Source organism: Arvicanthis niloticus, chromosome 14, assembly GCF_011762505.2.
Source record: "Arvicanthis niloticus isolate mArvNil1 chromosome 14, mArvNil1.pat.X, whole genome shotgun sequence".
In the NCBI taxonomy this organism is placed as follows: domain Eukaryota; kingdom Metazoa; phylum Chordata; class Mammalia; order Rodentia; family Muridae; genus Arvicanthis; species Arvicanthis niloticus.
Window position 1 is genome coordinate 71,025,389 of NC_047671.1, and position 14,060 is coordinate 71,039,448.

At 41.6% G+C, this 14,060-nt stretch overlaps 1 protein-coding gene across 4 annotated transcripts in view; it reads left to right on the forward strand.

Moving 5' to 3' along the window:
* The window catches only part of Ss18 (SS18 subunit of BAF chromatin remodeling complex), a 57,281-nt gene extending 44,575 nt beyond the window's left edge, over nucleotides 1-12,706 (forward strand). For 2 of the 4 annotated variants that reach the window (XM_034517952.2, XM_034517953.2), the window contains 4 exons: nucleotides 2,952-3,044; nucleotides 3,836-3,958; nucleotides 6,235-6,368; nucleotides 11,009-12,706. In XM_034517952.2, coding sequence (XP_034373843.1) covers nucleotides 2,952-3,044; nucleotides 3,836-3,958; nucleotides 6,235-6,368; nucleotides 11,009-11,035 — 377 coding nt within the window. In that variant the 3' untranslated portion in view covers nucleotides 11,036-12,706. The remainder of the gene's footprint in view (nucleotides 1-2,951; nucleotides 3,045-3,835; nucleotides 3,959-6,234; nucleotides 6,369-11,008) is intronic. The other 2 variants (XM_034517954.2, XM_034517956.2) reach the window with 2 other exon arrangements.
* Nucleotides 12,707-14,060: the final 1,354 nt, after the last annotated feature.

Here is a 14,060-nt window from a genome sequence, read left to right on the forward strand (position 1 = left end):
TTAATGTAGAAAGCATCTTACAACTTTTTAATGAAGGGCGAAGAAACTACCAACGTGTTTCTTCACTTAGAAGCATTTGGGTATTGTACAGTGCTGACAGGAAAGACACTGACTTGTAATTAATTCAGGTATATTTGTGTGGTCACTGTTGGTGCTGTCAGGAGCTGCATCTCATCGCTATAATGTCTCGCGTGTGAAAGAGGATCCTCTCATATTTAGAATTGTTCATTTGAGCCTAAAACAAATGCCACAGATTTTCTTATTTTTTGTATTTTTATAGATTTAATTCATATGCTATAAAGTTCACCCATTTTTTTTGCTCTTATGCATTCTATATAAAGAATATAGCTCTGTAATACTGTAGAGAATATGGTTCTTACACATTCTATGTAAAGAATATAGCTCTGTAATACTATAGAGAATATGCTTCTTATGCATTCTATATAAAGAATATAGCTTTGTAATACTGTAGAGAATATGGTTCTTACGCATTCTATATAAAGAATATAGCTCTGTAATACTGTAGAGAATACGGCTCCTGAGTATTTTTCCTTTTATTTAAGTTCCATTCTTAGGAAAGAATTGTGCCTTATATGCTTGCTCTGGAGAAAAGCTGTGTCCACAGTATAGCAATAGATAAGGTGCACAGAATAGACTGAATAAGCAGGGCATTTGGATTTTTAATTTAGTGGCTTTCCCTGCTTCTAAAAGGGAGCGTGAATTGTAAGAAGTTGACTCTGCCGAGGAAGCTACACACTAAGAAAGTCCATGCAGTGATCACCTAGGTGCACAAGTAGATTTCTACTAGGCTTTTAAAAATCTTTTTTTTTTTTGTTTGAAAATTTTGTATTTTAATGTTGAAGAAAAATTAAACATATAGAACTGGTAAAATAATAGGTAACGTTAATAGGTTAATAGGTAAATATGTAATAAGTAATATTACATAGTAGTTTGTCTCTTAATGAAGTGTTTTGCCAAAATATTTCATCTGTAGAGTAAAGTCTTTGGTTATTTTTAATGTAATTATATGGCAAAGAAACTTCAGGATAAAGTTTTAGGACCCCTTGGCTAGAACCTAATACAAACCAACAAGAAGATGGAGTTTGAGTTCAGATCTGCTGCTTTCATCAATATTTGAAGCATAAAGGTGTGTCCGCGTTAAGCACTGTCACCACGTTTACACAGAAGCGTTTGTTAATGATCTGTATCTAGTGCCGTATCTGCATCACTGGCTAGAGCTGCGTGTCTTTATCTCCAGCCTTCTTGCCGTTGGTATGCAGAGTAACGGTGCTTTCTCCTCTGCTTAATTATTTGTGGATATATTAAGCTTTTTTTTTTTTTCTTAAATTTAGACTTTAATAATAGTACATTTACAGAAGAATTTAAAAGGTGACACCTATCTGGTAATATAAGTAATCTGAGAATAAATGGTCTTTTAGAATCAACTTTAAAGCACTACATCTTACGCAGTTGTATTGGACTTAATGGTTTGGGGTCCTGAACATTTCCTGAAATAGGAAGTTTGTCTTACTTTAAACCTTTCTATTAGAAATAGGCACGCTATTTTTGTAACTTTTAAAACTTAAAGTTATAATTACTTGTGCTAGCTTGTTCTTAATCTAAGTAGTACCATGTTTTCACAGGTGCATGTGTAGTAGGTCTTGACATGTGCAGAGTATTATCCACAATTACATTTCCTTAGGCAAAGTTGAGTATCGCCTCTCAGGTCCAGATAATCGTGCCCATAAGTACATGGATGAGTGCTTGGCTGAGTCTTTCTGCAGAGGGTCAGGCAGAGAAGGCTTTAGTCCTCGTGGTCTCACCCTCACATTGCAGACCTTTAATGATCGATAGCAAGAGAGACACTGGGCAGCACTTCAGTGAACAGACATGATTGGGTCACAATAGAACTTTTATCTCAGCCGGCCACTGGCCATGGTAAGCTGGTTGATCATATATTGCCAACTCTTAAAGTGGTTTGGGGGCTTTCACACTAACACAGTGAATGTGACAATGAATGTAACTGTAGTCCTTCCTCCTAATTAGGCCTTTTCGGATAATTAGTGCCATGTTTTAGCAATTGAAGACACTAGTTCCTACATTTTGTTTTTAAGTGAAACATTAAAGAATAACAAAATAGCCTAGTCTACTGGTGGAAATTACTGAGTCATAAAACTTAAGGTGTCCTCCAACTCAGGAAATATGAATTTTATGAACTTTTATGTGCAGAATACTCTAGAAATATTTCTAAAGATGCTTAAAATGACAGCACTGTAAGATACATTTTTACTTGGGCGGCAGTCAGGTGGGTCCCTGTGAGTCTGAGGCCAGCCTGGTCTACAGAGCAAGCTCCAGGAATCCAGGGTGAGAGATCATATCTTTAAAAAAATGATTTTTTTTTTTTTGCATCTGAAAATACTATGAAACACTTGTACTTGATGCAACAAAATATTAGAGTGTTAGAAACTCACTTCGCTTCTTTTTGGGGGTGCAAACTCAAGGACCTCATATTTTGTATTGTTTTTAGTGTGTGCTGTGGAAATGGTGACCAGCAGAACAGGAGTTTGACAAAACATGAGAACTTGCATCCTTTGTTCATTCTGGTTTGACTCAAAGTACTTACACATGAGAGGCCTAAATGTTCTTGTTTTCTTTTTTAAAATAGAATGTAAGGGTTATTTCCCCCCAGTGAGTATTATCACAGTTAAGAGGATGCATGTAACATTTCTAAGACAACTGCTCTTTGCCCTGACATAGTTTGCTTGTAATCTCATGGTGAAAGCATTCACATTGGTAAATACTTGCTAATGCAATTAAAATTATTTTTTTATGTATTTCCATTTCTTTTTCTTTTTTTTTTTTTTTCTTCAGTTTTATCTTAAAGTTTAATTGTAGGGTTTTCACTCAGTGGCCATTAACGTTTCTTCCTGTCTCTTGTCGAATTGATGTAGGTCATAATGATTACGGTTATCAGCAACCGTCGTATCCTGAACAAGGCTACGATAGGCCTTATGAGGAATCCTCCCAACATTACTACGAAGGAGGTATCTATATACCTTCACACATACACATGCACATCCCTCCTCCAGGAATGGCAGTTCTTGCATAGGACAGTGTCTTCCCATGCAAAGCTCTTGTAGAGTACTAGTGGCTGGCTGTCTGGAAAGTTACAGGGCCCCCCCCAAAACAACCTTACAAATATCTAGAATGTGTAACCGTGATGTGTCATTTCTAACAGCAGTAAAAAGACTAAAACATTTAAAAATGCTTTTTTGCTCCGTGGAAATTTCCTCTTTGAACATAAATCCATCAACCCCATCCCCCCACCCTTCGTGTGTGTGTGTGTGTGTGTGTGTGTGTGTGTGTGTGTGTGTGCGCGCTCGCACTCGTGCACACACGTGCACACGCATACGTATGTATTATTTACATCTCGGCACAGAGCCTTTAGGGAACAGCTTGCTGATCTTGTGTAGCTAGTTTGTGCTTTTGTAGCTGTCTTTAATTTTGTCTTTTTTATTTTGTTTAGCGTAGTCATGATCTTAGGACTGATGCTCCAGTCACTGTAATGCTCATAATGGCAGAGGCGCTGAAAGAGCTGCAGTTCAACCTTGCACAATTGGCTTTAACTGCAGTTTGTTTGGCCGAAATCCTTCTGTTTGGTTTGAGTTTTTTCTTTGTTTTGTTAAGTTTTTTTTTTTTTTTTTTTTTTTTAAATCAATATGGCATTTCATTTTGTTCTTGTATTGTTGGCTGTGCATCTTAGAGGGAAAACCTAAACCATGAATCAGTCAGACTTCTCAGGGCTGTGCTCTCCTCTTCTCCGTTTCTCCGGTAGGAAACTCACAGTATGGCCAGCAGCAAGACGCTTATCAAGGAGCGCCCCCACAGCAAGGGTACCCGCCCCAGCAGCAGCAGTACCCGGGGCAGCAGGGCTACCCAGGGCAGCAGCAGGGCTACGGTAAGAGCTTCTTCATTTGCTTGTCTACAAAAGATGTGGCAAGAGTTCTTTGGAAATACATAAGTGGCATTTAACTTTTATTGTAAATGTTAATCAATTATATATCTGTTTAGAGAAAGTGGTTGTGTGTGTGTGTGTGTGTGTGTGTGTGTGTGTGTGCGCGCGCACGTGCATGCATGTGCGAGCACATGGAGCACAGTGCACATGGAGAAGTCAGTGGATAGCCTATATGAGTCACTTCTTTCCACCTGTGTGTCCTAGAAGTTGATCTTAGGTTACCGGGTTTGGTGGTAAGTGCCCTTACCCACGGCATCGTGTTCCTCTCCTCTCCTCTCTATTTTATAAGCATAATTTTAGCCCAGTCTACCATTACAGTGTTGATTTCAGATGTTCCTTTTAGGAAAATAACTGAGTTAGTAAAAGTGTTTATTGCACATGCATGAGGCCTTGAATCAGAGCCCCAGCACCCACCAGAAAAGTACACCTCTTTTACCTAGTGACTCAGCCACCGACTCTGTCTCAAACAGTAAGGCATGTAGCATGAGCATGCACACACATGTGAGCGCACACCATCATCACAGACACATACATGCAGGTGTTCCCCTTAGGTAAACTAATACTCTGTTGCAGAAGAGCTACAGACTAAAGACAGTTCATTGTTTAGCGGTAGGGTGACAGTTTAAAAGTGAGAAGAATGAATTTTCGGGTCTGTTTGGCATGTATGAATAGTAAGTAGCTTTGTATGAATTTAGATAAGTGATAATTAGGTACATAAGTAACTCACTATAAAAAGTGCCTTTTTTAAGTGCAAAGGGAAAGATTATTCAGATACATAAAGACAGCATTTGTCATTCTAGTTAAAAGGGTGTATTTACTGAATTCATACAGCGTTTAGGAGCACGTATAGTGGTGCTGTCTGTAAAAGATTCATAGTGCCGTCTGCTTCCTCTGCTTGGTGCGCACATAGCCCTGGATTTAATCTCTAGTACTTTGAACACCAAAAGATCTATTACAGTGTCTGACTTTAAATAATATTCATTCTCTCCCTATCTCTCTTTCTCTCTCCCCTCCCCTCTAAAAAGTCTACTACAGTGTCTGACTTTAATTTTCTTTGGTTCTTTATCTGTCTGTCCATCCTTCCGTCCATCCACCCATCCAGTCTTACATTTAGGCTACTTCCATTACTTATTTCTTGCAAGTGCATGAAAACAAGTTTGATTAACTAAATGAGCTAAATATACTGACTTGAGAAAAACAGTTTTCACTGGGAAAAGACAGAGCAGTTTTCATTAAATACTGTTTTGTTGAATAACAGGAATCCTAAAGGAGACCTTTCCGTTGCACTCATTGAGAGGCCTTACTTGTCAAACTGTCTTTTAATTTGGAGTTTTAATAATTTGGTATTCAATAATTGAATAATTTGGTAGAATTTATTTGAAGTAGAAAGTTGATTATTCTCTTCTGAGTTTCTCTGCAGTCACTGTTTTTATGGTAGGTCTTAAGTGGCTGTTGGGGAAGACACTGAAGTGCCCAAGCCTGGAACCTCCTCCGCTGGAGAAGCCCATCTTCTCAGCTGTCTTGAGTTGAGTCTCTAAAGCAGACATGCTTGCTTAGCAGAGGTGGTCTCTCCTGTGGGGACAGTTACAGTCTTAACAGTGCTTGATTCTCAGTGTGTAAATTCTCTTCAGGATTTATTTAGTTGTATTTCATGGGGATGAGTGTTTTGCCTGCGTATATGTCTGTGTACCACGGGTGTGCTCGGTGCTTCAGAAGGTCAGAAGAGGGCGTAGGACCCTGGAACTGGAGTTATAGGCCTGTAGCTCCAGCTTTCAGAGTGCAACTTAACTTTTTTCACATTACAGCTTGTGGCTTTTGGAGAGATAAGTTCATTGCAGTGGTGCAGCCCTACTGTTGTGATGATTCCAAGTGTAAATTTAATCACACAATTAGAATGTCATTGATTTCACAACCTTAGTCAGAAATTATGTCATTTAGACATGCTTCTGGTCCTGGCTAACCCATAGTTGATCCCGTAGTTATCATTGCGGGGTTACCCTGGGTCCTTGCTTCCTGAGCTTACCTTATCAGCTTCTGGCGTGGACATTTAACACAGTCATTTCACTGAAGCAGCCAGCAGCCCCCCGTTTTTGCTTTTACTACAGTCATTACACTTTGATACAATACACTGTGCTACCTGCCCTTTTCAGTTTAGATACAAGAATTTAGTAACGCCTCTTTCTGGCTTTACCTGAGTGCTTGTTGATGTTGTCTTGCAGGTCCTTCCCAGGGCGGTCCAGGTCCTCAGTATCCTAATTATCCTCAGGGTCAAGGTCAGCAGTATGGGGGCTATAGGCCTACACAGCCAGGACCACCCCAGCCACCCCAGCAGAGGCCTTATGGGTACGACCAGGTAAGTTACCTACCAGCCAGTTGGTCTTCATTTCTATGGACTTTCGTTGTTTGCTTTACTAATTTCTGAGTCGAGATTTCACTATGTTGTTGGTTGGTCAGCTTCCATGAACTGGAATTTCAGCCATGAGGAATCACATGTAGCCCCTTCTCCTGTTTGCCAGCCACTTCTTCACTCTAAATAGTACTTTAAGATATTTGAGACATAAATCTCTAATTTATAAACTATAAAATCACCTTTGCTTGTAACAGCTTGAAATAGGACAGCGGCTCATTGTCCCTGGGCACACTGTCATGGGGTTGCTCCAGCGCCCCTCATTAGTTACGGGTGCACACGCCCCGCTTTTCTCTGCTCCCTGGTGCAGCTTCTTGGCAATACTTGGACCCTTGCTGTTGGAGCTCTGCGTCCCAACTTCCTTGCTCACACTTCCACACACGTGTCTGTCGCCAGCTGGCTTTTCTTTACCCTCAGATTTCAGATGTTGAAATGTATCTTATCCTAAGATAAGAGTCCCTGGAACCTGGTAGTTGTCATCTGGGTTTTTCTCTTTAATGAGACTCCTCAGACTTGGAGTGTGTGCCCTAGGCACTTAGGAGTGCCCCCGTGGTTGCTCTGACTTGCTCTGAGAATGAGTATTGACCATGGAGTATTTCAGGTTTGTGCAGTGGATCTGCAGTGAGGACACTGTGATATCTTCACTGCTTGTGAGGTACTAAAATGGGGGACTTGTAAGCGTGGAACTGTGTGTAGTTTATAAATTAGAGATCTGAGGCTAGCGTAGATGTCACAATTTGAGGATGGTACATTAACTAGCATTAGAGCCACAAGCAGTGTTTCCTGCCCTGTCAGGCCTGCGGCCCCTTTGTACCTACACTTGGTCTCTAAGCAAACACAAGAGTACAAGAGACAGACAGGGAAAGGGTGAGGTGCAGGAGCCTGCTTCTGTGCAGAGCAGAGTCGGGGAAGACGGCAGAAATTGTGCCGCGTGTGTGCAGTGCAGATCAGAAGAACACACTAGGTTCCCAAAACTGCAGTTACACACACCTGTGTGCTGGGCAGTGAGCCCTAGTCATCTGGATCAGCAGCCAGTGCCCTTAACTACTGAGCCGTCTCTCCATCCCAGAGATAGTCTGTCTGAGAAGTAAAATTATTATTGAATAGTTAAGTTACCTTAAAAAGACCTGATGAGGGTCCTGGGGAGATGGCTTAGCTGTTAAAGTGTTTGCTCCACTGGCAGAGACCCAAGGTTAGCTTCCAGCAGTATGTCAGGTGACTCTGCCACATGGGCCCTGCATCCCTGTGCCTGTACCCATACACGGAGATATACAGATATACATAATCTAAGAAAAAAATTTAAAAATTAAAAACCAGATTAGATAACTTGATACATTTTAAAAGATGGGACTCTAGTCGTATGCCTGTCGTTCTTGCAAGCATGCTGTACAGCTAAGACAGACAGATGGATGCTGACAGCTTGTAGAGCACCTGTCTCCCTCTCCCTGCTTCTGGCATTCAGTGCTTCTCTGCCTCCGCCTCTTCTTTTGCACCACAGTCCATCTGAACTGCACGGTAGAGCACTTAGGTAGTTAGAGTTCCTGAGCAACCTGCTTCACACTTTATCCTACACAGGACGCCGGCTGATCTGTTGTTTTCTAAAATGTGTGTGTGGTGTGTCTTCATGTGTGTCTGTATACTGTGTGGTGTGTCTTCATGTGTGTCTGTATACTGACTGAGGCAGGGTCTCTCAGTTAAACTCGGAGCCCAGTTCCTTTAGTCTAGCTAGCCGGCTTGCTGTAGAATCCTTTGTCTATGCCTCTGGAGCTCTGGGGCTACAGCCCATGCATGTCTGGCCTCTGATCTATATATTTTTGAGGTTGGATGAGGGAGTAAAAACCAACACAGATTGCTCAGTGCAATAGTGATAAACTTGTCATGGCAGTTTATGTAGTTGATGCAGACACATTACAGTGGGAAATTGAGAGCAAGCACCTCTTCAAGGTGCATTGGAGCTCTCTGTATCTGGAAACAGTTCTTGGCATTACAGTCTTGTTAGCTTCAGCAAACACTACCCCCCCCCCCCCCCCCCCGAGGTTGAATGTTGAGTCAAGCAACAAATCTCATCACCTTCTCTTTATGTCTACTAGCAGGTGTTCCGGACCGTCTTTCTCAAGTCTGCAACTGTCATCTGGCCCCTGGGTCTGTCCTTCCTGGCTTAGCTGATTCTATCCTGCCCTGTCTAGAGTTTGTTCTCCACACAGGACCTGGAGTGATCTGTTAATAACAGTAGCCAAGTTCTGACACCTTCCCTCAGTGGTGGCTTCCGTCTTGAGAAGTTAGGAGTTGCGTGTTGGGCCCGGGAAGAGAGAGCTGACACCTTTCCAGTGTCCTGTCATAGAGTCCTGCTATGTGTCTGCGGCATGAGCTGCTTCCCTCCTTACTCTCTTCACTCACGCTGGCCTCCTGCTCTCTCTCATGCGCATTGGGCTCCCTCAGAACCATTTTGCTTGCAGCTGCTGGTACCTGAAACGCTCCCCCTCTACCTGCAGTTCCTCCCACCTGGGCTTTGTCAGATGGCTACAGTAGTGGACACTCACGTTGGATTCCGTGGTCTTTCTTTCTATATTGTAGAATAGCCGAGGGTAGTGACTGATGCTGTAATCTGACCACTGGGGAGATTGAGAGGACAGAGTGGATCATGAGTTCAAGTTCGTCCTCTGGGACATAGTTGGAGGATAGCCTTGTCTATATGAGACTGTCTCAAAAACCACAAACAAAATAACTTTCTTGAGGATTAATTTACATGTAACAATCTGCACACTAAAGTTGTACAGTTTAGTGTCTTTTAACTGTATATGCCTGTGAAGTTATTATTGAAACCAAAATAATGAATCATCATGTCCCCAGGTTTCTGTGCCACTTTTAAAACCTCTACTGCATCCATTGAGACTCTCCCTAGATGTCCGCTGATAGCCTTTCTGTCACTACACAGAAGTTTGTATGCTATCTGACTTCTTTACTTTTTTTTCATATTTTAAATTTATATTGTGTGTGTGTGTGTACGTGTGTGTGTGTGTACATGTGTGTGTATACGTGTGTGTGTGTGTATGTGTGCGTGCATGCAATGCAATGCAACAGAATTTGTGGAGGTCAGAAGACAACTTGTGAGAGTCAGTTCTTCCATTTGTGGGTCCTGGAAATTGAATTCAGGTCATCAGACTCGGTAGCAGATGCTACCTGCTAAAGCTTGCTTGCAAGTTCAGTCGGACTTCTTTTATTGGCCATATTGTTTTGATATTTGCTCATATTGTTGTGACTATGAACAATTCTTTATAGCTAACTAGTATTCTGTGGTAAGGCTTCCTAACCAGTTTCGGTTAAAGTACCTGAACAGCCAGGTTCAGTTCTGTTTGAACACACTCAGTTTTTTCATCTAAATACCTAGGTGTGGGTGTCACCTGGTGGATGTGTTTAGCTTGAGTCAGTGCTGGCCTGGTGCCTCCCTTCACCCCTTGCAGCCTGTCTGTTACTGCCTTCTAGGTGACAGCAACTCGGTGGTGACAAAGCCAGACACACTGATGCCTTTGCAGGGCTTTCACTGCAGCATAGAGCATCAGGACAGACTCTGTCAAGGAGGATTGCCTCTTAGCCTGTATCAACCACAGTTCCCACAGCACCAGAAGGAGTTGTGTTCAGGAGCCACACGGACACAACATAAGACAGAGATCTCACATGGAGGACAAACTAGACAAGCCTCTAGAAGCTGTCAGTGAATGCAGCAGAGGCAATGACTCGGGCCCTCTCCTAAACGGAGGAAAGGAACTCCCTAAAACTCAGTGTAAACTAAACGAAGACCTTGTCTTTACATGCACTTTAGTGTACACGCTCACGTGAGCACACCAACACCATGGCACACTCATGGAGAGTATAACCATAACCATGGCATCTCACTGTGAAAACCCGTTTTCCTGTCCTCTCTAACATGTTAGGATCATAATAGATATGGTAGGTCAGTTCTTGGTGGAAGGAAACTGGTGCAGAGCTGAGAGCCATAGCTTACCCTCTCTCAGTTCATTGGTAAGGACACTGAGTCTTAAAGAGTGTTTTCGGTAGGCATAAAGATACCAGCAGGGTTAGAGTTTGAGTTCATTGTTGGGCGTGGTTCTGTATGGACGGAACAGTGAATGGGTGGACACTGATGTTCCTTGTTTTAAATGTTGTAATATTTAGTAAGGTGTCCGTGTGTGTGTGTGTCCCTGTGTGTGTGTCTGTGTGTCTGTGTCTGTGCATGTGTTTCTCACAGAGTCTATAATACTTCATTTTGACTTCATTGTCCATGAATTAAGCTCTTGAGAGGTACCTACTCTCCCTGCCACCCCAGCCCAACCCAAGAGTCACACGTGTGTGCTAATGGGCCCAGCTTTAAAGTTCCAATCTGTCTGGTGATGTAGGCTGTAAGAACTATTTGCTATTGAGTATAATATCAGGAAAATTAGAGTGATAGTACATAAACATTTGTATTTACTGGATGTATAGTCACTTTCCTCATATGATGACGTGACAAATTATATTTGTAATTTTCTGTGTTAAACTAACTTAGGTTAAGCTGTTATCTAATTCTGGTTTTTGAATTTCTCTTTCAGGGACAATATGGGAATTACCAGCAGTAAAAATGTCCTTACATTCCAATAGCCAGTACCTGTTAGTGCCACATTGTCACAGCTCTGCCCCGCGGACACCCCTGGGAAGACTCCTTCCATTCCAACTAGGTTTTGGAAAAACCTTTGGCTAAGTGGCTGCTTCATCAGCAAGTAGCTCTTATGGTTTAGTTTGTAAAGGCTTTCGTAGCTACCAGTGCACCTGATTTCACATTTCTACTCTAGATGGCAACATTGGACAGAAAATGCATTGACATAAGGAATTTGCAGCAATTTCGGAACTGTGTTCCAAATGGACTGTCACAGACCGAAAGGGGTGAACAGCTTTGTGTGTTCATGAAGGTTGAGGGGGTTTCATACTTTTCCACAGATTATTTTGTAAGGGGAAGGGGGAAATGTACACTTTTTACAGCAGCAATATTTTGTGTATTATGTTTATTTCATGTGATAAATATGCAAAGCGGTACACTACACACTGGGCAGAATCAGATCCCCTGTCAATGTGGAGTGCGGTAGATGCTTGGCACTGTGGTGCTCTGAAGACAGGAGAGGGGAGGCAGAAACCCACCACAGGCCCACTGTTAGTTCTTAGAAGAAACTCACATCTCTCTTATCTACCAGATTAACAAGGGCACTGTGGTACAGTTTTTAAGTACAAAGACATTTTTTAAAAAGCTTTCCAGTTTTGTGCATTAAAACCTTTTTGTAAAGATGATTTATAAATACTGTTTTCAAATGCAAGGCAATAATTATGTTGCATCTGTGAACTTTGGCAGGTTTGTGTGAATGAAGAGGGAAACGTCTCTTAAAACAGCAATAACTGAAAAGGAGAAAGCAAGCGATCAGGGAGCTTAGTGCTGTCAGCACGTTTGTAACCACTCAGAGGAGGCAGCGTTGATCTCATCTTACTTTTTTTTTTTTTAACATTAACATAATTGGTTCATGGAGCAGAGAAGAGTAGTCCAGGGGACTTGACACGCTTGTGTATTAACTTTCTTAATTGGGCATAAGCAAAGGGCATACGCACCTTTACGTTCCTCTCTCTCCATCTTGGTGGACACAAGAGGAAATGCTTATGATGGGCGTGTCTGATTTGTACTGAAAGCCTAGAGGTGGCATGTTATGGTTTCTTGTTCGTAAGCGCAACATACTTAATCATTATTTGAGATTGATTATTTTAGCCAAATTTGGGGATATAGCACGGGGCAAGAAAACATGTACTGAGAGATTTCCAAACACATCTATTTACGCATACTTTGAAAATAGCTAGCCCAAAGGTAAGTTGCTGTGTCCTCACAGTTGTCTGCATCCAGGGAATATGACTGGATATGACACATTCTTTGTAATTAAATTTAGTTTTTGCCACTTCTAACTGCAAACAGAACAGAAGGGGTGCCATACATTCAAAGAAGCAAAGCATACTGTTCTCAACATACTGTAATGAAAAAGGGGGGTTCAGTGTGTCTGTCTGAGAGTGTGTGTGTGTTTAAGGTCAGAGTATAGGGTGTTCTTCAACTTGGTCAGTAGACAGTAGGCATCAAGTGTGAGCAGATGAGGCACGGAAAGCCTTCTTGTGACGGAGGTGCTTGTAAGTTCTGTGCCAGGTTCTCCACCACTGTGTGCTTTATTGCTATTTAAAACTGTATCAACTCTAACGAAAGAATAAATTATTTGTGATTTTAATTTTCTCATTTGTTTCTTTAAATTAGATCTCTTTGACTCTTACTGTTTTGTCTAGAGACGGCACTCTGGGCTTTTAGTCCAGTACGAGTAGATGGTATTTGTATTCTAGGACTTGATCAAAATTCTCTTGCCATGCCCACGTTAATTAGAATTAACTGTTCAGTAATCAGCATGTTGTGTAGGCTGTTTGTTGCAGAATTCTTTCTCTGAAAATGAAGTCCGTGAGGCTATAATCAAGATGACTGAATTAGATAAATGAGTTGAAGAGACAAAATTGTGCTGATCCCAACCTGGTGGAGATACGTTATCTCATTTGAAATGAGCTCAACTGACATTAAGAAATAATTTGTCTTGCCAACCCATCTTCTGTTGTCTTATTCTCCTTTAATGGAAACTAAAATTGCAATTTTAATAAGCAGAATTTCCTCCAGGACTGTCTTCCTGGAGACTGGTGCATTTGCAAGGTTTAATTGTTTTATAACAGTCCTGTTTCGTAAAAGTTTTTAATTGGTGGTGACAAAGATTACCGTACTCCTTGGGCACCTAGCAAGAACAATAACTTCGCCAGTAGCTCTTCTACCAAGGCTGACATTTTCATATAGAAAAAAAAAAGTAGAAATTTTATCAAATGAATTATAATAAATACTGTAGCATCCCACGAAATCCAAGAAGTAAAATCCCAACAAGCAGCACGGCTGTTGATAACTGCTTTCTAAATGGACAAGCGTGCTGGTGCCATTGTGTGTGACTGTTAGCATCATTCTGCAGCTTCGCTTGGTTGCACAGCGACCTTCCGAGGCTGGGGACGTGTGCCCCGCTTGCAGCTGCACACCCCAGTCGCTCAGCTCTCAGGCCGATCTTCTGATCTGTTGTCTGTCTTCTTCCCCACAAGAAGAGGCAAGCACTGTTACTTAGCTCTTAAATATTTCAGGAAGGACCCGAAGGATTCCTGGTTTTTTTACAAAATGCCTTGGACTTTGAGGACTCCTTTGCTCTGAAATTCTGTATTTTCAGTAGTGACATTCAGATTGACATCATCTTGCAGTCTGAACATACAGACTGCTGCCTTTTCTTTCACGTTAAACAAAAGATTAACAAGTAAATTACATAAAAGTGAACATTTTCTATAACTACCGCATAAAAGGTCCAATTTGATTTTCGATATATAGCCAACATATATGTGAACACATAATGTCGTTTCCTTTCTGACGAGAGACTTGCGTTTCCCTGTTTGGTGACTTTTTTTCCCTCTTTCTTTTTAGCTCAGGAGGCACCTTTCTGAGCTGCCTTTCATTCTCTCACTATTACAGAAGCAGTTTTCATAAATTACCCAGCAGAGCTCTTTGTATGTGCT